The 23,318-nt window shown below is 45.7% G+C and overlaps 1 protein-coding gene across 2 annotated transcripts in view; it reads left to right on the top strand.

Annotated features, from left to right (window-relative positions):
* The first annotated feature begins 3,483 nt into the window (after window positions 1-3,483).
* The window catches only part of BPIFC (BPI fold containing family C), a 40,740-nt gene continuing 20,905 nt past the window's right edge, over window positions 3,484-23,318 (top strand). For both annotated transcript variants that reach the window (XM_080811689.1, XM_080811690.1), the window contains exons 1-7: window positions 3,484-3,698; window positions 10,363-10,486; window positions 13,620-13,740; window positions 17,754-17,882; window positions 19,052-19,207; window positions 19,334-19,397; window positions 21,632-21,692. In XM_080811689.1, the coding sequence (XP_080667815.1) occupies window positions 10,363-10,486; window positions 13,620-13,740; window positions 17,754-17,882; window positions 19,052-19,207; window positions 19,334-19,397; window positions 21,632-21,692 (655 nt within the window). In that variant the 5' untranslated portion in view covers window positions 3,484-3,698. The remainder of the gene's footprint in view (window positions 3,699-10,362; window positions 10,487-13,619; window positions 13,741-17,753; window positions 17,883-19,051; window positions 19,208-19,333; window positions 19,398-21,631; window positions 21,693-23,318) is intronic.

Genomic DNA, 23,318 nt, shown 5'->3' on the forward strand with positions numbered 1-23,318 from the left:
CCCCGCATCCGGTTCCACGCTAAGCACAGAGGCTGCTTAAGATTCTCTCTCCTTCTCTCCCTCTGCCCCCCTCTCTCTCTCTTCTCTCTCTCCCTCTCTAAAAAAATAATGATAATTTTTTAAAAGCTGTATGTACATTTGTTTAAAGGGGGAAGGTATGTTAAGAGAAAACTTATTAATTTCCAAATAGAGGGTAAATGTAAAAAATAAATACCGTGGAAACTAAACTCTGAATGTTTAAGATAAAAATAGAGAAACATAATGATGCATCTTATTAATACTGTATGAAAAACTATGTGTGAGCTCATTCAGCTTCATTCTCTCAGTGACTCTGGATGGCAGAGACCCACAAATGGAGCAAATTGCCCAGGGTCCCAGGTGGGGCGGGCAGGACAGGTCCAGCACTGCAGGACGGAGTCGAGTTCACTTTCTCCAGGCCACCTTTCCTGAGAACTCCTCTCAAATCCCGTGCCAGATGCCCCAGGAGAGACAACAGTGATTCAGGTTTCCACCAAGACTTTCAGGTTTTCCAGGACAAAAGGAACAATTAATATCTGCTTCAGGAAAAATACTGCCATTTTAACAATCAGCTTCTCTGTAAGTCTGGCAGATCCTATGCAGCTGGTTAATGGATGGGAGATGCAAATGGGGGCTGAGAGGATGGGGATCTTACTGACGGAGAAAAGGCATGCGGCAGCGGGGGAGAGCGGGAGAGCAGGGGGGGAGGTTGGGGCCAGGCAGCCGCTCCGGGCAGGAGAGATGGGGGTGCAGGGTGCGAAACTGGTACTGCCACCCAGGGAAGATTCTGAGGAAAGGACAGAAATATTGGGGGACAAAATTTGTGAATTTTGTCCGTGTGATCTGTGAAATCATTGCTCTGCTTCCATGTCTAGTTGTGTATTCTTTCCCTCATACACTAAAAACAATGACGATACAATTTCAAATGTTTCTCCGTCAAGCACCTAACATCATCCCGCAGCCCTCAGTAGCCCTTGCACCATGAGAAACTGCCCCATGTGCACCTGCCAACTTCTGGGCTTTCATTTCACCGCCAGCATGGTGATTTATTTATTTTTTCTTTTTAATAGAATCTTTTTGTTGTGTTACGTTAGTCACCATACAGTACATCATTAATTTTTGATGTAGTGTTCCAAGACTCATTGTTTGTGCACCACACCCAGTGCTCCATGCAATACGTACCCTCCTTAATACCCACCACCAGGCTCACCCAACCCCCCACCCTCCTCTCCTCCAAATCCCTCAGTTTATTTCCCAGAATCCACAGTCTCTCATGGTTCGTCTCCCACTCTGATTCCCTTCCCTTCACTTCTCCTTCCCTTCTCCTAATGTCCTCCATGTTATTCTTTATGCTCCACAAGTAAGTGAAACCATATGATAATTGACTTTCTCTGCTTGACTTATTTCCCTCAGCATAATCTCCTCCAGTCCCCGTCCATGTTGATACAAAAGTTGGGTCTTCATCCTTTCTGATGGCTGAGTAATGTTCCATTGCATTTTTGGACCACACGATGATTTAGAAATTCACATTTCCAGCCCAGGTTTCCCCAGAACTCCAGCTCCGCACCAGACCCTGCTGTTCAGATGCCTAATGCCTGTATGTCTCTCCTTCACACAGTACGGGGGTCTGTACCCTTATTCCCTTCAGAGCTCGGATCTCAGCTCCAGTATACCGCCTCAGAGAAGCCTTCATGGGACATACCCCAAAAGGAGCATGCCTCCCCCAGTGACAGCACCCTGTCCATTACAAGGGACCAACACAGTCCCCTGTTTCCTTCATAGCATAGGATGCAATCTCTACCTTTTTATTCATTTTGCTGCTCGCTTGTTTGTTTTATAGCCTCATCTAATCAACTCCACATGGACAGGGAATCTGTCTTTTTTACTAAAGAGGTCCTTGCCCAATATTTGTGGACTGAATGAGTGGGATCTGTGATGACTGACAATAAATGACTCAATGAGCAAAGTGTCTTCAGGCTTGTGTCACCATCGATAAGGCCACATACCAATGAATAAAATTTTACAGCATTTTTCAGTTTCAAGAGCAAATTCTTCCAGGTTATGGCTATGGTCTGAAGGTTTGTGTCCCTCCAAAATTCACATGTTGAAATCCTAATCCCAAAGGTGATGGTATCTGCGGGCGGGGCCTTTATGAGGTGCTCAAGTCACGAAGGTGGAATCCTCATGAATGGGACCAATGCCGTATAAAAGAGGCTCCAGAGAGATCCCTGGCTCCTGCCAGTGTGAGGACGCAGCCAGAAGGCGCTGGCTGTGAACCAGGAAGGTGTGATCATGCAGGCTCCTTAATCTTGGACTTCCCAGCCTCCAGAACTGTGAGCAGAGTCTGTTGTTTGTACACGACAGCAGCCCCAACCAGCTGATGGTCAACAACTTTTTTTCCACCAGATCCTATCAAAGTAGATACTATTTTTTTAAAAGATTTTATTTATTTATTTGTCAGAGAGAGAAAGAGCACAAAAGGCAAAGTGGCAGGCAGAGGCAGAGAGAGAAGCAGGCTCCCCACTGAGCAAGGAACCCGATGCGGGACTCGATCCCAGGACCCCGGGATCATGACCTGAGCCAAAGGCAGTGGCTTAACTGACTGAGCCACCCAGGCATCCCAAAGTAGATACTGGGTTTTTTTTTTTTAATCCCTATTTTGCCCCTAAGGAAACACAAGCTAAATAGGTAAATATAATGGGAGGCGCCCAGGGTCCGAGACCCGAAGAGCTCTCAGGAGCGCGGACAATGCCAAAGGAGTGTACGTGTTGTTCTTAGTGTTACCAGTCTCCTGTTCCCAGGACTGTTCTGGTTTTAGTACTGAAAATCCTGCATCCTGAGAAAATCAGGACAGCGGGTCACCCTATCTTACCCAGAAAACTGTAAATCAGACCTTAGATACTTCATGCCATCAGATCCCTGGCCATGTAAAACGCGAAGACTAAAGCGTGAGGGACGGGAAGGCAGACAGGGTTTAGAACCTACCGGTGTGAAGTCATGTTGGAGCTGAGGCACCCACCCAACCAAACCTCAAAGAAATGCTGAGAGCAGAAGGCACTAACAACCTGAAAAGGAACAGGCACTTAGAGATACCATCTGCGTGCTGCTCCTCCCCTGAGAGATAAAGGTGGTAACTAGGTCAGCCCGGTTATCAAGCCTCAAGCTTTCAGACTGAATCCAATCCACCAAAAGTCCCAAAAGGTATTCTGGGCAGTGGTGGGGCCATTTACTGCAGGCACCCTGACCAGGAGAAACTGGCCTGTTATCCCGGAAAGGAAAATTCTTCCTCTTCCAACTCAGTCCAATTTGACACCATTTTAAGCACATTGGAAATCTTGAGTTAATCATTCTGGTAACGTCGTCATAATAGTGTGTGTGTGTGTGTGTGTGTGTGTGTGTGTGTGTGTGTTACAGGGAGTAACCACTACATGGGTGGCACCGTCGGCTCATCTAGGTAGAAGCTGTAGTGTTCATTCATGCTATTGGGCAACTGAAGTGTAGCAATCATGTATCACATTTTGAAAGAGGCATTTAAAAAAAAAATCCACCACTAGATGATTCAGACTTAATTATCTTGTCTTCTCAGCAGCTGAGTTCAAGGCTCAAGTGGAGAACACATAGCTTCAGAGGCAGAAGGAGTCGAAGGTGCTCCCCGGCTTTGAACACTTCCTCTACTTGAGGTAAGAATCACGAACAAACTTTTGGTCTCTGCCAGCGCAAAAATCTCCCAGTTAGGGATTTCCCTTCCGCTGGTGACGCCCCGGCTCAGTGAGCTGTCATGTAGCCTGAGTCTTTGTTGTCTGCCTAGGGTTTTCTGTTTCGTTTTTGTCTTTTGTGTCACTCATGCCCACCCAGAAGATTCTGAGCAGGTCTGAGAAAGAAAGGAGAGTTGGTATGGACGCGTGATGGACATTAGCTTCGTTCAGCAACGTTAAGACGGTCCCCTCAGTCTTCCGGACTTATGTTTACCTTCATTTCAAGGGGGAACCCAGCTCAGTGGCAGAAAATTCTAACTTGTCTCTAAGTCGAACCAGTGTGGATCTAGGAAGAAGGGGCTGCTCTGATCTCTGTGTTTGGGGCCAGGTCTTAAACCACATCAAGTGACCTACATCCTACCAGAGCAAAGGGCCCTCCCACTCGCAGGAATTGTTTAACCTGTTTGTGTTAAGTATGGAGTTCGGGGAAGACTCGGTGTAAATTTTCAATGCCCTTGTCATTTGAGCTCTTGGTAAAAAAAACAGATGTGTGAGCTGAATCCCTTGAAACAGCCCCAGTTCTACCCATATTCTATACCTGTTGATTTAGACTCCTTCTACACATTTTGTCTTAACAGTTAGGTTGGAATATTCTGGCAGTCCAGGCTTCTTTAAACCAACTGGACTTAATTTTTCAACCTTTGCCCCTGTTTTAAAGGCTGCATTTCATTCATTTATCACCTGCATTAACTGATTTTCCCAAAGTCTGTCTGGTATTCACCATTGCAAATACCAATGGCAAGTCGACCTGTCTCGGAAATTTCCCAAGTTGTACTAGAGTTTTCTTATTTCTGGTCATCAGAATGGTTCAGGCAAGGGCCACCTGATACATTTATGTTTTTATATATTAAGTTTTTATTTTAATTCTAGCTAGTTAACCTACAGTGTACTATTAGTTTCCGGTGTACAATATAGTGATTCAGCACTTTCATCTAACACCCAGTGCTCCTCAGGACAAGTGCCCTCCTTACTCCCCATCACCTGTTTCATGCATCCCCCCCGACCTCCTCTGGTGACCATCAGTTTGTTCTCCATGGTTAAGAGTCTGTTTCTTGGTTTGCCTCTCTCTCTTTTTCCCTTGCTCAGTTGTTTTGTTTCTTAAATTCCACGTATGAGTGAAATCATGTGGTATTTGTCTTTCTCTGACTGATTTATTTCACTTAGCATAATACTATCCAGCTCCATCCATCTTGTTACAAACAGCAAGATTTCATTCTTTTTTGTGGCTGAATGAAATTCCAGTGTGTGTGTATGTGTGTGTATCACACCTTCTTTATCCATTCATCTGTCAATGGATGCTCGTCTGTTTGTATAGTTTGGCTATTGTAAACAATGCTGCTATAAACATAGGCGTGAATGTTTCTCTTCGAATTAGTGTTCTTGTATTTTGGGGCTAAACGCCCAGTAGTGCAATTACTGAATCATATGGTAATTCTATTTTAAACTATTTGAGGAACTTCCATACCGTTTTCCACAGTGACTACACCGGTTTGCATTCCCAAAAATGCATAAGGATTCCTTTGCCTCCATATCCCTTGCCAACACTTATTGTTTCTTGTATCATTGATTTTAGCCATTATGACAGGTGTGAGGTAATATCTCACTGTAATTTTGATTTGCATTTCCCTGATGATAAGTTAAGTTGAACATCTTTTCATGTGTTTCATGGGGCGTCTGGATGTCTCATTGGGAGAAATGTCTGTTCATGTCTCCTGCCTATTTTTTAATTGGATTATTGTAAGGTTTTGGGGTGTTGAGTTGTATAATGTCTTTACGTATTTAGGATACTAACCCTTTACCTCATATGTCATTGGCAAGTATCTTCTGCCATTCCATAGGCTGCCTTTCAGTTTTGTTGATTGTTTCCTTCATGGTGCAGAGGCTCTTTATTTTGATGAAGTGCCAATAATTTATTTTTGCTTTTGTTGCCCTAGCCTCGAAAGACATAATGAGAAAAAAATGTTGTTATGGCACAGCCATCTAATTTAGAAGGGTTATTCTGTCCATTTATTGGTATGGAAATGTAATGACTTCTGAGGCTTTGAGTCGTGGAAGAAACAATTCCTTAGACACAACAAAATAGGTAACTTGTGGGCAGGGTTTTTAAGGCATCTTGGATCCCTCCTTTTCATAGGCAACTCATCCTGCCCTTACTTGTCAGCCAAATTACTTAACTTTTTAGGACTCATCTCCTCGCTTGACAAGGTTCCTTCCCTCCTCTGTCTATAAATTACCATCCTAACAAACAATTCAGCCGAAAGTTACATGCAATCCTTTTATAGCCCCATAATTTCATTCACTCATAAAATTTCTAGAGGAAAAATATGTTTTTCTATGTGCAATTTTGAGTTCCTAGAGCTCCATCAATGTAGACCATTTCAGATATTCCCCTTACTGAAGAAGGGAAAATAGATTTTCGCTGCTGGAAGGACATTAAAATTCCATTTGTGCCCAAGAAAATACAAAAGGGTTTGCACTTTGACACTTGAAAATCTCCAGATGCTTCGTGATTTTTTTTTCCACATAGAAGATGGCATCAAGCATCTCCTAATGTTCCCAGAAGAAAATGAAAAATCTAGCACTTATCAAGCAATTAAATTCATAAACACTAGAATTGGGAACCAGAAGAGCAAGGTATGGTTCCCAGGTGCCTGACTTACCGTGTGGTCTCAGACAGGTCATTCAGACTCTCCAAGTCTCTGTGTTCACATGCCTGAGAGGGAGGTAGGGTTATAGTAACATCTGCCTCCAAGGGTGATTGTGAGTTGTGTAAATGGTAAGAGTGTGTGTGTGTGTGTGTGTGTGTGTGTGTATACAAATTCATTATTTTACTTGTTAACTCCATTAACAAGTAATAGCTCTGCTCTGGTTTGTTATGCTTTTTCACTGTAGAAATGGAGAGTTATTTTGATGATGGCTTGGTTTTCTCCCCTATTTTCACAGTCTTCTAGAACCTTTCTTAGTTAACCTGAATCTTGTAACCCCATCAGTTGGTCAGTTAGCAAATACTTTTTGAGATCCTAGTTACATGCTGGCAGACAGATCATGTCAACCTTAATTGGGATATACAGTCGAATGTGTATGAACTTTTTGGTCTAATTTTTTTCCCACCACATTGCACAGATATGAAAATGTTTTCCTCTTAAAAAAAAAAATCTCTCTCATGCCTGCCTTGGCCTGACACATCATTTACAATTTTTTCCCCACAGCAATGTCAGTGTGAATGCCCATCCGTATGGTTTCACCATTTGTTAAAATGTGGACATACTTTTATATCAGCTGGTGAATAGCCACTATTCTCAGCCCCAGGAGTGTTGCCCTCACTCCCATAGTCTCATCCATCTCTGCCTGTCCCCTTCTCCAGGACCCCTTGACCACCCACCCCCCAAACCCAGAATAACAAGGACCAAGGAGGGCCTAGCACAGATGGCACCGGCCCTAGCTTCTACATCCATTCTGAGTATACGATGTTAGTATCACCCTGCCCCTTGCTTGCTTGTCCCACTCCTCACATTTCCTCCCTCAGATCACTTGCTGCCCGACCAGAGACAGGTCTCCTACCCAAGCCCTGCCCCTTTGGCTCTTATTGTCACCGCTCCATGCTTCCCTTGATGCTCTCTGCACCCGACCATCCCCAAGCCACCACTCCAGAGCCCTGCCCCCAGCACTGCCCAGGTTCTCTCTGCACATTGTCCAGTATAACCCAGACCAACTCTGTAGGGCTGAAACAGCATACTGAATGCTAAGACCACAGCAGTGTTAAGATATTGAAATGCCCCCATTTCTAATAGTAAATAGTCACTACTCTGAGTCTCCCACCCCATCCCCAGTACCCCAGCCACACTGGCCAGTCCTCCCAAGACTTCTCCTGTCCCCATGATCCAGTACCTAACCTCCCCGAAGCTGCTCCTGGACTAGACATTAGAACATCTGTTCTAATGGGCTCATGCACCCCACTAATGTACAAAGCTTTATGAATCACCTCTGCAAAGAACTATAACATAATGCAGAGTGAGGTAAGGGTTCTTCCTTAATTTATGATTCATTGAGTCATTCTACCAATAATTATCAGTCACTCTATGTTTGAGACACTAAGCCAGGCTCTAGGGCCTCCAAACCAAATGAGGTCTCTGCCGTCATGGCACTTACATTCTCACAGAGGAGACAGACAGCACGTGAGAAAATAAATATACACACATGAATAAGTATCTATTTTGACCAAGGATTCAGAAGGAAATGAGATTAACTTAGGGAAGTCAGAAATGGCTTCCGAAAGAAGGCTATATTTAAAATGAACCTTAAGGAGGTACAGGGTCTCTGCAGGCCCAGATGAAGATGGACCGCATAAGCGCAGGCATTAGGCAGGAAGCATGGTGAGTGTTTAGGGACCAGGAGTCCAGTCGGTCTGGACAGAGGGCTCCTGGGAGATCAGACGAGAAATGTAAGCAAGTTGACTGACCCAACCACTTCTCACACCTGAAGGTGGACAGATACACCACCAAACAGACAGGTCTAGACCCCAAGTCTCAGCCTCATGGCCCTCCAGCAAAATACCCACATGAACATTCACTAATCTGTACATAAGTCCCCTGTGTAAATTGGGCAATGTGTATACTAGACAAAATGCAAAACAGCCTATGGGGTGCCTGGGTGGCTCAGTGGGTTAAGTGTCCTACTCTTGGTTTTGGCTCAGGCCATGATCTCAGGGTCATAGGATTGAATTCTGTATCAAGCTCCACACTCTTTCTCTCTCTCTCCCTCTCTCTCAAAAATAAATAAATAAATGAAATCTAAATATTTTTTAAAAAGCTAGCCCAAGGGGTGAGTGGGGCAGCCCTTGCTTTCCCTACCAAGCTGGGCACACTGGTATGGGATTTTTAAGAGTCTCATGGTCTACCGACTGAGCAAGCTGGGCACATGGTATGGGATTTTTAAAAAACATTTTCTGCTTTTGCCCCACTTTGTGTCAGAAGGCTGGTATATCTCCAAAGGGAACTTTTTTCCGTTCCATACAGAAGGCCAAGATAGGCTAGCAACAGCCCTGCACGGATACTCCTCTCCCTGGTCAGACTGTTCTGTTCCTCTCAAGTAAATTCTCTGGAACACCCCTTTGTCTACACATTCCATTCCCACCTCTACAGCCTTATCCATAAAGCCCACACAACCCCCTTTATCAAACCTCTTTCTTTTTTTTGGCCAAGCACCCCATACACACCTCTTGAAATGATCATTTCCTTCATCCAGACTGCTCCTGAATCCCAGCACTTCTTTGAATCCTTCCCTGCCCCACCTGGCCTGACCCCTCCCTTTGCATGGCTCCCACAACTTCCTCTTCCTTCATCACCCCCACAAATAGTTCCCTGATTTGTTTCATGTTTGTATGTTAACTCAGTGGGAATCTGTCACCTGTGGGTCTTTGACACATATGAATGCAGCAATGGTAGCTCACCCAGATTGTAAACTGCCAGAACTAGAAACAAGTCCTGTGAACATATAACTCACTCACCTGTCATTAAAAGAAACCCATGTGACTGTTGCTATTGGTAACCTGTGCTTCATTCATCAAGAAAATGGGCTGAGGGGCACCTGGGTGGCTCAGTCATTTGAGTATCCAACTCTTGATCTCGGCTTAGGTCTCAACTCAGGGCCATGAGTTCAAGCCCCACGTTGGCCTCCATGCTGGGTGTGGAGCCTACTTGAAAGGAAGGAAGGAAGGAGGGAAGGAAGGAAGGAGGGTAAGAAGAAAGGAAGGAAAAAGGGGAAAGAAAATAGGCTGCCATTAATTCATTGAGTCCATTCATTTAACAAGTATACACTGAATATTTAATATATGCCAAGCACCAGCAATGTAACAGCAAAAAAAGATGATGTCCCTCTCCTTGGAGACGTTCATTTAAGATTTTGTATATGTGTATCTACTGCATGCCAGGCATTGTACTAGATTCTGGGGTGAGCCTGGCATGTGTGTTAAGGAAGGAAGTCTTCGAGGAGGTATAAGTGTACAGCAGGGCAAGGTCTTGCTGCTGGGCTGCGAGCTTAAACCCTGTCCTGTGGGCAAATCTTAGAGACCCTTAAGATTAAGGGTCTCTAAGCAGATGACTGATTGTCTCACATTCCCTAACGCCACCTTTCTAAACTACCGACTTATGTTCTAAAATGGTCTAAAATCCCGCATCCCCACCCCTTATCCTTCCGAAGACATATCACCAGTGTTACATTTACGGTAAGGCTCTTGCGTTGCATTGCATTGTATTGTATTGTCCGGAGTCATAATCATCTGTGTGTGTGTCTGACTCACCCACTAATCTGTGAGAAACGGAAGCCAAGGACACACAAAGGTCATCTCTGCATCCTCAGCACCTAGCACATGTTCTGGTGTGTTCAATAAATGATTACTGGATGGGTGGGTGGATGGATGGATGGTTGGATGGATGGATGGTTGGTTGGATGGATGGATATATGGACTGATGGGTGGATAGAGTGAGTTCTGGTAGTGAGCAATGAAACAAGAAATCATAGAAAACTGTATGGAATTGACCAACGAGAAGTCAAAAATAGTAAAGGAACCATAAATGTTGGTTAATTGCAGATGCATACAAAGGCAGTCCAACTCCTCTGGGGATGTTTCTTCCTGTGGAATCTCTACATCTCATCCGCCCAGACCGTTTACCCTGGAATCAAGGCCAGGGTTACTCAGCAGGCTCTGGACTATGGTAAGTCAAGGGCTTCCAGAAGCCAGGCTACAGTCCCCCAGGTGGAGTTTATATGAGTTCCAAGCTCATATTGGACTGTCTCATGCCTGAGGCAAGCTCTCCTGTGGGATGACTCCTGTGCGGAGACTGTTAAGATGGCTGGGAAGGAAGTGTTGTCCAAAAAACAATCACCTTGATGGTAGGTCTGTCCAAACATGACCACAGATACTCATTCTCTCCCCACCCCCTACCCCCTGTACCCCATCATGCACATACAATGAACATCTCTGCTCTAAAGGAGGATACATCATAGGCTAGAGGGGAGGAGATGGGAGAGTGAAAGTAACACCTTAGAGCTTCAGAAAGGGCTTAATTCCAAAAGGAGCTAAGAATCCCCTAAAATTGCGCGCCAAGTTTAATATAGATGGTGATTGGGAATTTTTCTTGAGAGAGGCTCCATACATTCATTAGATGTGAAGAGGAGCCTGGGATGCTGAAAGATTAAGAAAAACTCCTTTAGAGGTGGAGAGAGAAAAATGTTGAGCAGAGCTGGGGGGAGGGCAGATTGTGTATGGGAAAGGAACTGCAAAATCAAAGTGTGCGGGCCTAGTTCTATCCTATAAATCTTGGCCCAAGATTAGCTGAGTACAGGCAGATAGATTCACTCCGATCCTTTCTTAACTAAAGCAGTCAGCCCAAGTACTGCTAGTCTAACTCAGAAACACCTAAGTGTGACCAGGAAACACCTCACCTGCTGTACCAAAAAAAGAAACACAGGAAGGATGGAGGGAAGGAAGGGAGGGAAGGAGGAAGGAAAGACTGAGTTTTGGGCAACTCCTTGTCCTTCCCCCAGTACCTCATCTGGAACAGCGAATCTAAGGTTGATCCATGTTGCACAATTGCCGTATGAGCTGGCTATATACTGAGAAATACATGCCAGGAATGTATGTCAGGATCCACATGTCTATATGCATGTATGTATGTGTGTATCTTGTTACTGTACTGATATACTTATGTGCGCAGAAATACGGATCAGAAATAGAAATCTTGTAACATTATTGAAGTTGTGAGAAGAGTTTATTCCACTCTCAAGATCAGAGCAATTAAAAGAACAGATCTAATCAGTTCCCATGGATATGGGTCTCAATTCTGCCCCTTTACTCAATATGTAGGGTTGGCCCAGTGGGTTTTCTCATCTGGAAAACAGGGAGAATGACAATAATGGTGCCCCCGTTATGATGTGAGGACCAGATGGGATCATCTGTAGAGATACGGCGTGGGGTGGTGGGGAAGGCAGGCTTTTTTTTTTCTTGAGATTTTATTTATTCATCTGACAGAGAGGGAGAGAGCACAGGTAGGGGGAGCAGCAAGCTCCCTGCTGAGCAAGGAGCCTGATGCAGGGCTTGATCCCAGGACTCCGGAGTCATGACCTGAGCTGAAGGCCGACACCTAACCGACTGAGCCATCCAGGCGCCTGGGAAAGGACGGGCTTTAAAGTCAGAACCATGTCTTGGTCGAATATCTATCATGGCTGAGCCTCATGGGCTCTGGTTTGATTTAATTCCCACAACAACCCTACAAAGAAGAGATAGTCATTTTGTGGAGGGAGGGATCTGAGGCTCAGAGGAGCTGGATCGAATCTGCCACATCACACACCAGTAAGGAGGCAAGGCAGGATCAGAGCTCAGGTCCGCTCTGCCTGATGTCAAAACTCGCGTTCTCTGCTCTGCTTGGCGTTCCTCCAGAACCTCACTGATGACACGCAGTAGCTGTGAGCTCTGAGACAAGCCCGTGAATCTCTCTGACCCTCAACTGTGTCCTTTGTGAAATAGGAATAATAATGCCTCTGTCACTGGGGTGCTCTGAGGATCAAAGGACAGAATATGTGTAGCGCGTAGACAGCCCTGGTACACACAGGCACATGATTATTGTGATCTTACAACAGTGTTGGGATTCAAAACTAAGCTGTCTGCTAGTGCCTTTGCTTCCGTCTTTATATCCTTTATATCCTGTCCCTGCATTCCTGTATTACAGTATTATTCATGGTATTCTAGAGGATAAGATCTGCTCTGAATCTCCACGGGGATAGCCTAAGTGGAAATGAGCCTAAGCCGCAAAATGAGGGGTGAAGGCAAAGCTTCCTCCTTAAAAGGTTGAAATGAAAAGATCGTTCTTCATTACTGTGTCAGTTACTTTTCTCAAGCTCTTTACATGAAAGGGGGCTCTTTTTCTCCATGAACTCAGAAAAATGTGTCCTGTGGTGGCACCATGTAAAGACAGATTTATTCCTGAATTGCACAAAAGCGGGGCTTAATAACCCTTTTGGAGTCTTGGATCCTTTGAGAATCTGATGCGAATATGGACCTTCTCCCCTGAAAAATGAGACACAGATGACATGCACACACACGTCCTACTCACAGTCTTTTACTAGGATTTCAGCAGGGTTAAGAGTGCCCAACAGTCCATGTACCTCAGGCCAAAAATAGCTAAACTGAAAGAATCTAGAGGAGGGGCGCCTGGGTGGCTCAGTCAGTTGGGCTGCCTTCGGCTCAGGTTGTGATCTCAGGGTCCTGGGATCAAGCCCTGCGTCAGGCTCCCTGCCCGGGGAGTCTGCTTCTCCGTCTGCCTCTTCCCCCACTCATGCTCCCTCTCTCTCTCTTTCTAATAAATAGATAAAACATTTTTAAAAAATAAAGTATCTAGGGGAAAGGAGAGAATGTGGAGTAACTTTTTAATAAGGCAAGAATTCTGGAGCCAAATCACCCAGATTTAACTATGGGACCCCCAGTTCTTTGCTATGTGCCTTAGGTGAGAATTCACCTCTTTGAGGTTCAGTTTGTCCATCTGTAAAATGTGGATAATGGTAGTATTTTGTACTTCTCCTATCACAGCACCCTGTAGTAGTACCCTTTAGCTCTGGCTCCATAATGAGAATCTCTCATGCTGTTAGTTCTGGGGTCCTGGGGTCTTCATTAGCCTCTCTGAGGATCAGTGCTTTCGTCTGTGAAACACGGACAGTAGCCCCCCCTTTTAGGGTTGCTGCTTTCTAAGTTTCTAGGAGCGGGCCTCAGTCAGTAAACCTCACGTGTGTGTTTAAGGGAGTATGCCACTGTCATCTTTGTCATTATCAGTAAATGCTCTCTTTCCTTCATAGGCGTTCTAGCTGGGATGGAGATGATTGAGCAAATGGTTAAGGAAAAAAATATCCCAGACCTAGAAGGTTCTGAGTCTCTGGAATTTCTGAAGGTTGACTATGTGAACTACAATTTTTCAAAGTAAGTAGAAGAGTATTTTTAGCAAGTGAAATTATTCTTTAAAACCTTCGGGTTGTGGCTGTGCCCCTCGGTGTTCTGGTGTAACACCACGGACCTGCAGTGTAGAATTTAACCCATCTGTGGTAAGGGGCTTATCAGGTGAATGACCTCAAGAAAGAGGGGTCACAAAGCTGACAAAGAGTGGAAGATTGGGTTCAGAACAGGGGTCCAAGTCGTACCCCTACTGCACACTAGTTGTGGCACCTGGTGAATCTGCTCAGAGTCTCGATGTCCTTGCCTCTTTCCTAAAAGGAGAACTCCTTGCCCCTTGAATAAGAAGAGAAATTTTTACCCATCCCGTTGCTGCCTCCACCCCCTAAACCTAGACGCGGGATTCAGTCACAGTCTCAAAACCAAATCTACCCTCAGCAAGGCTTCCCTTACTTCAGCGATGCGTAGCTGAGATATCAGAGGTTATAGAAATGGGCCACAAATAAGAGGGTCGGAAGAAAGAGTAAAAAGGGTGGTTCAGTCGGTTAAGTGTCCGACTCTTCATCTCCATTCAGGTCTTGATCTCAGGGTCATGAGTTCAAGCCCCACATTAAAAAAAAGAAAGAAAAAGAAAGGATAGAGGGATTCTATGGAAGCCCCACAGTTTTATCTGAACCCAGCCTTTTCGTATTTCTCTGCCCTACCACCCTCAGTTCTGGCTTCTGTCCTCAAGTTTGTCTCGTGGGTCAGTATGGCCACTGCAGTTCAGCCATCAAACCCATATTCTAGTCCCAAGAAGAAATAAGAGGACTCCGTAATGGACGGATTTTACTTAGTCTTATGCCCATACTTATTATTATTAGCAAGAGAGCCTGGAAAATTCATTTTCCAAGCAGATATCTTTGTCCCTGAACAAATTCAGGGATTCAGAAGAAGGAGGAATGGATGTTCAGACAGCAGCTGGCAGTCTCTGTCGTAGTTGCCAACAAAAGCCCCAAAGTGGGGCGCCTGGGTGGCTCAGTGGGTTAAGCCTCTGCCTTCGGCTCAGGTTATGATCCCACGGTCCTGGGATTGAGTCCCGTGTCAGGCTCTCTGCTCGGCGGGGAGCCTGCTTCTCCCTCCCCCTCTGCCTCCTTCTCTGCCTACTTGTGATCTCTCTCTCTCCATCAAATAAATAAATAAAACCTTTAAAAAAAAAAAAAAAGCCCCAAAGTGCAGTACAGGGAGAGGACATCATTGTGAGTTTCAGCTCAATCTTGAAGGTAAAGCAGAGAGTCAGGATTTTATAAGGAATTATCTGTGATTCACAATTTGCCCCCAAGCCTTTATCAATCCAGTGATAACTCCCTGCTGCTCTAACCCTTTGGAGTAATACTTTCCCTGTTATCAAGGATACCATTCTATAAAACCATGAATTTTTTGGAGGGTTTGGGGGGATGGGGAGAAGAATGTGATCTAGGAAAAGCTCCTAGCAAATGCTCTAGTTGCTAATAGAGGTGGCCATTCAACAAGTATTTATTGAGTACCTACTAGGTACCAAGGCTTTGTTCTACACATAGGGGATATTGTAGTGAGGGACACAGATATCCCCTGCCCTTAATGTCCAATAAGAGAGATGGACATTATATGTTTACAAAGTGAATTATTTAGTTATAGAGACGATAGTGCCCCAGCAGAAAAATCCAGAGTTAAACATGTATTATGAAATGTAGGTGAAGATTGCTAATGGGAGTAGAGAAACCGGTACAATACTCTGACCTGTGCTGCCCACACAGGAGCCACATGTGGCCACTGGGCACTGGAAATGGGAGTAGTGCAACTAAGGCACTGAAGCTTTACTTACTTGATTTTAATTAATTTAAAAATAAAAAATGGTACTCAAGTCAATTACTGAAAAGCTTTTAGGTATGCATGGAACAATTTGATTATGGAAATGTACTTTTTCGGCTGACAATTTTACCCAATCTAAATATAGGGCAAGGATTTCTGATGAAATTCAATGTTCAGACTGAGTCATATTATGAATGTAAAAAAAAAAAAAAAAGACCATATATTGAAGACTTATTTTGTTTTTTTTTTTTAAAGATTTTATTTATTTATTTGACAGACAGATCACAAGTAGGCAGAGAGGCAGACAGAGAGAGAGAAGGGAGGATGCAGGCTCCCCGCTGAGCAGAGAGCCCGATGCGGGGCTCAATCCCAGGACCCTGGGATCATGACCCGAGCCGAAGGCAGAGGCTTTAACCCACTGAGCCACCCAGGCGCCCCTGAAGACTTATTTTGAAAAAGAGAAAACAAAATATCCCATCAATAATTTTTGTATTGATTATGTGTTGAAATGATACTATTTCAGATGTATTGGGTTAAGTAAAAAAATTAATAAAATCACTCTCACCTGTTTCTTTTCCTTTTTTTAAATGTGGTTACTAGAAATTTTTAAATTATATATGCGGTTCATATACCATTTCTATTAGTGCTATTTTAGAAGGTTATTTACAAGGACTTTTTTTTTTTAACACATGCCATTCGACCTACCAATCCCACTTCTCAGCATCCTTACTAGAAAGACACACACGAACAGCATGTATGAGGATGTTCCATATAGCATTGTTTATAGCACAGAAACAGCTGGAAATGACCTAGATGTCCAGCAACAAAGAAATTATTTTCTTTAATGATATATCCATAGCTTGACTACAAAGAATGCATTAGACCTATATGTATCACACTGAAAATATTTCCAAGATCTGTTAAATGAACGTCTACCATCTTCTCCCCATAGTGGACTCAGAGTGTATGACAAAGACACGTGGGAAAGGATGCAAAATAGAAGAAATAGTAAATAAGCATTTGTTATCAGCTATCACATTTATGTTTTACATTTTCCTTAATCTTAGTTCATGACAATGCCTTCCTCCCGTGCTGCAGTTATAAGCAGATGATCTCATTTTGTCTTCTCGACCTACCCATGAGTAACCCTTCTTTTGAGTGACTAACTGAAAGAGATTAGTGTCTGACCCAGGGTTGCTCGGCTAGCACAAAACTCAGCTCCAAGTCAAGGGCCCCTTGCATAATACATGCAGTGGCATAGCCTACTGGCTAGGAACCATCTGAGACAGATTGAGGAGGGCTCCAGGTCTGGTTCTACCACTTATATATGACTTCAGTCACATTCCTTATCTTCTCATCTCTGGATTGCAGATTGCAAAACCAGCAACAACCTCATGGGATTATTGTGGGGATTAAAATGAGCTAATACATGTAAAGTGCTTACCACAGTGCCTGGCAGGGAGCAACCACTTAGCACATGAGCTGCCAACCTGTACGGATTCCATGCAGCCCGTAGCCTCCTGCCTACTGTTGACAGCTCAGACAGTCCTAGGGGAAGTAAAACTCTAAGTTTCTAGGGAAGTATCTTCCAGGGAAGATACTGTCCACATAGATGGCGTCTGGGACTAGGAGGAAGGTGCCTTGTGATTATACCAGTGATGCGGGGAGGGGCTCTGGTGGCATTTAGTTGGCAAATAAGCCAGGTACCCTGAGACGTGTATAACAGTCCTCTATACCAAATAGTTGTCCCATCCAAAATAATAATATCCTCCCCCCCCCCCCCCCGAGAAACATTGGAGCAGCTGAAAGGAAAAACCATGGTGGCAGTGTTGTACCTATACTGTCTTTAATGAAGCTAAAGAAATTGATTATTTTCAGATTTGTTTCTATACTTGCTCATTTCCCCCTTCAACTAGACACCAGGGGCTTCTTGGCAAGTGTTAAAGGGGAATTAGAAGGCAGTGCCCAGAGGTGCTTGGGGGGCTCCGTCGGTTAAACATCTGACTCTTGATCTTAGGGTTATGAGTTCAGAAAAAAGAAGAAGAAGAAGAAGAAGGTGGTGGTGCCCAGAGGCAGCTCCTCCGATCTGAGGCTCCTTCCTCCATAGGAATTCATGATTGCTTTTAGGAGTTCCACAAACCTCCTCTATGATTTTGCCTTACTTAGAGATGCGCTAGAAGACATGGGCTAACCTCTCTCTTTTTGTTTCACAGCATAAAAATCCCTGCCTTCTCATTTCCAAATACTTCATTAGCCTTTGTGCCTGGGGTGGGAATCAAGGCCCTGACCAACCACGGCACCGCCAACATCAGCACCGACTGGGAAGTCAAGTCTCCGCTCTTGTAAGTGTTCCTCTCAAAGCTGCTGCGGCTGTTCTGGGGAGAAATGGAACGAAATTGAAAGCACATAAATTAGCTGGTGTTTTTGACGTTAGGCTTCTTTCCCTCCACCACTAACAATCTTTCTCAAGAGCACTTCTTTCCAGGAGAGATTTAAATCAGGATATCTCTGCTGGGGGCTGGGCAGGGGAGTGTCAGGGGCTGAAAAGCATCCTTCCCTTAAAGGCAGAGCAAAGTGTCATTTAAGACTTCCTAAGAGCTGGGAGTCCCTGACCGTTGGAGCAACGGACATGTGCTCAACATTGTAGACCTTCACTGAGTCACTGTGTGTTCTTGGGCCGTTCCACACACTTCCCCGTCCTTGGGGCAACTGATGGGAAATGGGCCTTCCTACCTCACAAGGAGATTAGAGGATAATAGTCAGCGGGAGCCCAATTCTCTCCTGACCAAAAGGCCTTTGCACACTCTTAGAGAAAGGAGGGATCAAACTCAAGTCACACTTAAAGACCACCTACTGCATGGAAGTCATGGTCATGGGGTAATGTTTAGGTCTGCCCCGGTTAGTTCCCCAGAAAGTGCATCTACTCATCCACTTGGTCATTCAACAACCATTTATCGAGTGCCAACCACGGACCATTTATCCCCATCTCAAGAACTCTACACTTGTACACTGTAAAGAAGTAATATATTTATTCTCCCATAAGTAACATAGATTCAGGGATTCATTCATTTCTTTGCTGACTCATCAGCCACATATTAAGTGCTTATGCTATGTGCTCCTCCTGGGGGTGTGGACATGAATAGCACACACTCCAGTCCCTCAAAGAGTTCACAGACTGCATCTAGTGTCCCGTCCCCATCTTTGCTCCTCCTAAATAAGGAGGAGCATGTTCTCTGTCCACACAGGCATTGTACATGAATGGTGCTTAATACGTGCTTGGCCACCGTGGGGGCCAGAGCACCCAGGATAAAAATGCTAAGCTAAAGCTGTCCCCATCCCCATATTCATTGCTTCCTTTGTTTGGTAAATGCTCAGCACCTACTCTGCTCCTACCTGTTCTTAGTGACAAAGGTCCTTCCCTCCAGGAGCTTAGAGGCTGCAGGTAGTCAGAGAAATGACCCATCTCACCCCTGCCCAGGCCTGGGTAACCTCGAACTTTTTCTGTCAACAGCCAAGACACAGGGGGAGCTGATCTGTTTCTCTCTGGTGTCTTCTTCACCGGTATCATTGTCCTGGCCCGCAACGACTTTGGTCACCCAATCATGAAGCTCCAAGACTGTTATGCCCAAGTGAGCCACGCCCACGTGTCATTTTCCGGAGAACTCAGGTGAGTGATGGCATCATGCTGGGCAGTTGCTGGTCTGGAACCAGATTACCCGGCAGGGCCTGAGGAGGTTCACGACCAGCAGATTCGGTTCCTGAATAAGCCCACTTTTTTCTCTTTTCTCTCCAGTGTCCTGTACAACTCCTTTGCTGAACCCATGGAGAAACCCATTTTAAAGAACTTAAATGAAATGGTAAGTCTTTAGAGGTGATGCAACCACAGTAAAATGCTCAGCAGTTCTGCCATGTTTTACCTAATTTTTAGTCAATAAACCTTTATTGAGCACCTGTTGTATATCATCCAAGGCACTTTCACACACATTATCCTTGCACTTTACTAAGTTTCCACCATGGGCCAAACAGTGTGGTAGGTGCTGGGGATGCAGGGATGAATGAAACAGTATTCCTTCCCTCAAGTGCTCAGCACAGGTTGGGCAAACAACCAACACACGTTTATTTATTGCGCACCTACTGTGTGCCCAGCACGAGGCTACAGGCTGTTGGGGATATAAAATAGGAATAAACTTATTGTGTTTTTAGGTAAACTCAACTCAGGCTTGTAGAACATTGACTGAATGAGTATTTGATTTTAATACATAATTACATGATCAGTAGACTGAACCAAAGGGGTTCAGGGAAGTGGAAAGATTCAGTCAAAAGGGCCTGAAAGTCTCCTGGGGGATATTTGTAGAGGATGCAGGACTTGAACTGGGCCTTGAAGAATAAGTACAATTTTGACAGGTAAGGAATGGGAGAGAAGAATGGATGTTTCCAAGAAACAGTATCGGTTAAGATAACTTCCAAAGTTACAAGTGTCTGGATTCCAGAACGTGGTGTTTGAGGAAGGGGAGAGATGGAATTGGTTGTGTGCCCTCTTTCCAGTCCAGGCCATACCATTGCTGGACACTTTACCCATATCTGGGGGGAGACAAGGAGAAGGAGGAGGAGGATGGGAAATGAGAGGATGGAAACGGTATCTAGAAGCCTCCGTCCCCCTCCTGTCTGGCAGGCAACAGGTGCTTGATGAATGTCAGTGAGGAAATCAACGTGCAAATGAATTTGGCAGCTTGTCCGAGGAGCTTGCCCAGCTGGTCAGGGCACTCCGAGGTTGCCCGGGCTTTCTCCAGGCTCACCTGGCAGGTGCTGAGCGCCAGCGCACAGGCGTGCCAGAGAGTGACAGGGAAAGCCCTGTCGGCTTGGGGACCCCACACTCGCCATCGCTCCTCTGCTGGAAGCCAGGTGTGGTTCTCTGGCCTCAGACAGGAAGCCACTAGCTAAGTTTGCCTGGAGTGTGTACAGGCCTCAGAGACATGGGTGCTTTGCTTCAGGTAGTCCCTCTGTGCCACGGGAAAACAGAAAAGAGCGCTCAGACCACAGCTAGCTGAATTCCAAGTCCCAGTTATGTAACCCCTGGCAATCCACTCAAGCTCTCCAAACATCGTTGTTCCCATCTGTGAAGGGCGGACAGTGGTGCCCACCTCTCAGCACTGTCATGAGGCCAAAATGGGGTTAAAGCAGCACAGCTGGGCGGGCGGCCGTACATGGATTACTTCTGTTTCTGCTCACAACAGCATGACGAAGTAGGTACAATTATTGTCCTCTTGTTGCAAATGAGGAAACTGAGAACAGACTACAAATCTCGTGCCAAGGGAGTCAACCCGAGGCGGCCAGGCTCCCAAGCCTCTGCTAGTAACCGCCATGCTGAGTGCTTAGCACACGCCTGGCACGCGGTGGCCCACCCATGTTGGCACTCTTCCTCCTTCCTAAAGACAAGCTCAAGTCCAAGTCAAGATCGCTTTTCTAGGGGCACCTGGGTGGCTCAGTGGGTTAAAGCCTCTGCCTTCGGCTCAGGTCATGATCCCAGGGTCCTGGGATCGAGCCCCGCATCGGGCTCTCTGCTCAGCAGGGAGCCTGCTTCCCCCTCTCTCCCTGCCTGCCTCTCTGCCTACTTGTGATCTCTCTCTCTCCTGTCAAATAAATAAAAAATATCTTTAAAAAAAAAAAAAAGATCGCTTTTCTAACTCCAAAAGGGGTTCTGATCTAACAGATGTCTCATGACTGGGCTCTCAAGCCAGCCGAGTGGGACAGTGAGGGCCCCAGCTTGCGCCCGGAGGCAGTGGCGTCCCCACAGCCGGGAAAAGCCCAGCAGCAGGTCCTCAGGGGTGACCGCACCAGAAGAGAAACCAGGGGCTCATTCTTTCACTGGGCTGACTGGGTGTAGTCCCGGTTGCTCCCAAGTTTAGCCCGCATTCAATGACATGCCACGCATACACCCAGAGTGTAGGGTCCACAGGCATCAGTGAATTTGAGGGAAGGTCCTGGTGACCAAAGGGAGAATGGCTCCTAACCAGGACTTGGCTGGCAGGGTCTAGACCCCTAAGTAGTGCAATGTGGTAACCTGCAATTTTTTTATTCCTTTTATGGCCAGCTCTGTCCCATTATCATGAGTGAGGTGGGAGCCCTGAACGCCAACCTCAGCATGCTGGAGGGTGAGTCCTCGGGCTGCCTCTTCGGAACGGTCCTCTTCCTGCCTTCAGACTCTGGTGCTCTGCCGGCTGGCTTTTCGACGTAAGATAGGCCAGCTCTCCTACCTGCTTTACCCTCTGCAAACTAGAGCCACGGGAAACGCCAGCTCTCGCACGAAATCCATCCTCTTCAGGGTGATTCATGCTAATCTCAACCAAGTTAGCCCCTTCCTCCCCCTGTTCCAGCCCCTTCGGTGGCTGCTTGCTGCCTCAGGATCAAGTCCAAATGCCTTCACATGGACCACAACACCTGCCCCCCATGCTCGGGCTCAGCCCACCCCTCTCAGCCTCATCTTGTCCCTTTCTCTGCTCTCCGGCCATCAAACTGCTTCTACTGCCCCCACACCCTTTGCTGGGCTCATGCTGCCCTCCCTGCCTAGAAGAGCTTCCCCTCCCCCCCACATTTATTCAAATAGATGTGTATTGAACACCTATTTCCTTACCAGCACTGCGTCAAACCCTGAGGGGTCCAGTCCCTTCCACTTCTGACCCCTGTGCCATCCCTTGTCCCGTCCACTCCTCATTATCATTTAAAATGGGCAGGTCCTGCTCCCCTCACAGCATGGTGATGGGATCTGTTCAGACTGAATTTGAAAGCATTTTAAAAACTATAGTGACGGGGCGCCTGGGTGGCTCAGGGGGTTAAGCCTCTGCCTTCAGCTCAGGTCATGATCTCAGGGTTCTGGGATCGAGCCCCACATTGGGCTCTCTGCTCAGCAGGGAGCCTGCTTCCTCCTCTCTCTCTGCCTGCCTCTCTGCCTACTTGTGATCTCTGTCTGTCAAGTAAATAAATAAAATCTTAAAAAAAAAAAAAAAAAAGATAGTGACATGGGGCAGTACTGTTCCCTCACCTTGGCAAGTCCCTTTGTCTCTTCTTGTTTCTTACCACCCTCTGTGGAATAAAGCAGGCTGGTGTGCAAGAGGAGAAGGTGTGCTACTCAGATGTTTTGCTCTAGAGCAGGGGGGAGGTCTTCATATCACAGAGCACGTGGTGCTGGTCAGGAAAGCTGCTCTCCCAGGCCGGGTCTCACTCCCAAGCACTGCACTCCTGCGCATACAACCTGCCTCAGACTCTGAAATTTTGCCTCCTGCGAACCCCGCCTACCATCCCGGGGGCCCTAGCCTCCTGCTGTGCTCTGAAAATGATGATACAAAGAATGAATTGGGGTGCCTGGGTGGCTCAGTGGGTTAAAGCCTCTGCCTTCAGCTCAGGTCATGATCCCAGGGTCCTGGGATCGAGCCCCAAATCGGGCTCTCTGCCCAGCAGGGAGCCTGCTTCCTCCTCTCTCTCTCTCTCTCTCTCTGCCTGCCTGTCTGCCTACTTGTGATCTCTGTCTGTCAAATAAATAAATAAAATCTTTAAAAAAAAAAAAGAATGAATTGAATTAATAGACTGTGCATGAGAATTTTCTTGGCCTGTTTAACTGAGGGAATTTTATTCTTGTCTGTCTGTCTCTCAACATTTCTTTTTAAAAATTACTTCTAATTATAACAGTAATACATACTCACTGTAAAAAGTTAAAGTTCTAACTATATAGAAGGCTATACCATAGAACTTGAAAGTGTCCCATTACACCAACCTAATATATG

Source organism: Martes martes (assembly GCF_963455335.1).
Source record: "Martes martes genome assembly, chromosome: 8".
NCBI classification, from domain to species: Eukaryota; Metazoa; Chordata; class Mammalia; order Carnivora; family Mustelidae; genus Martes; species Martes martes.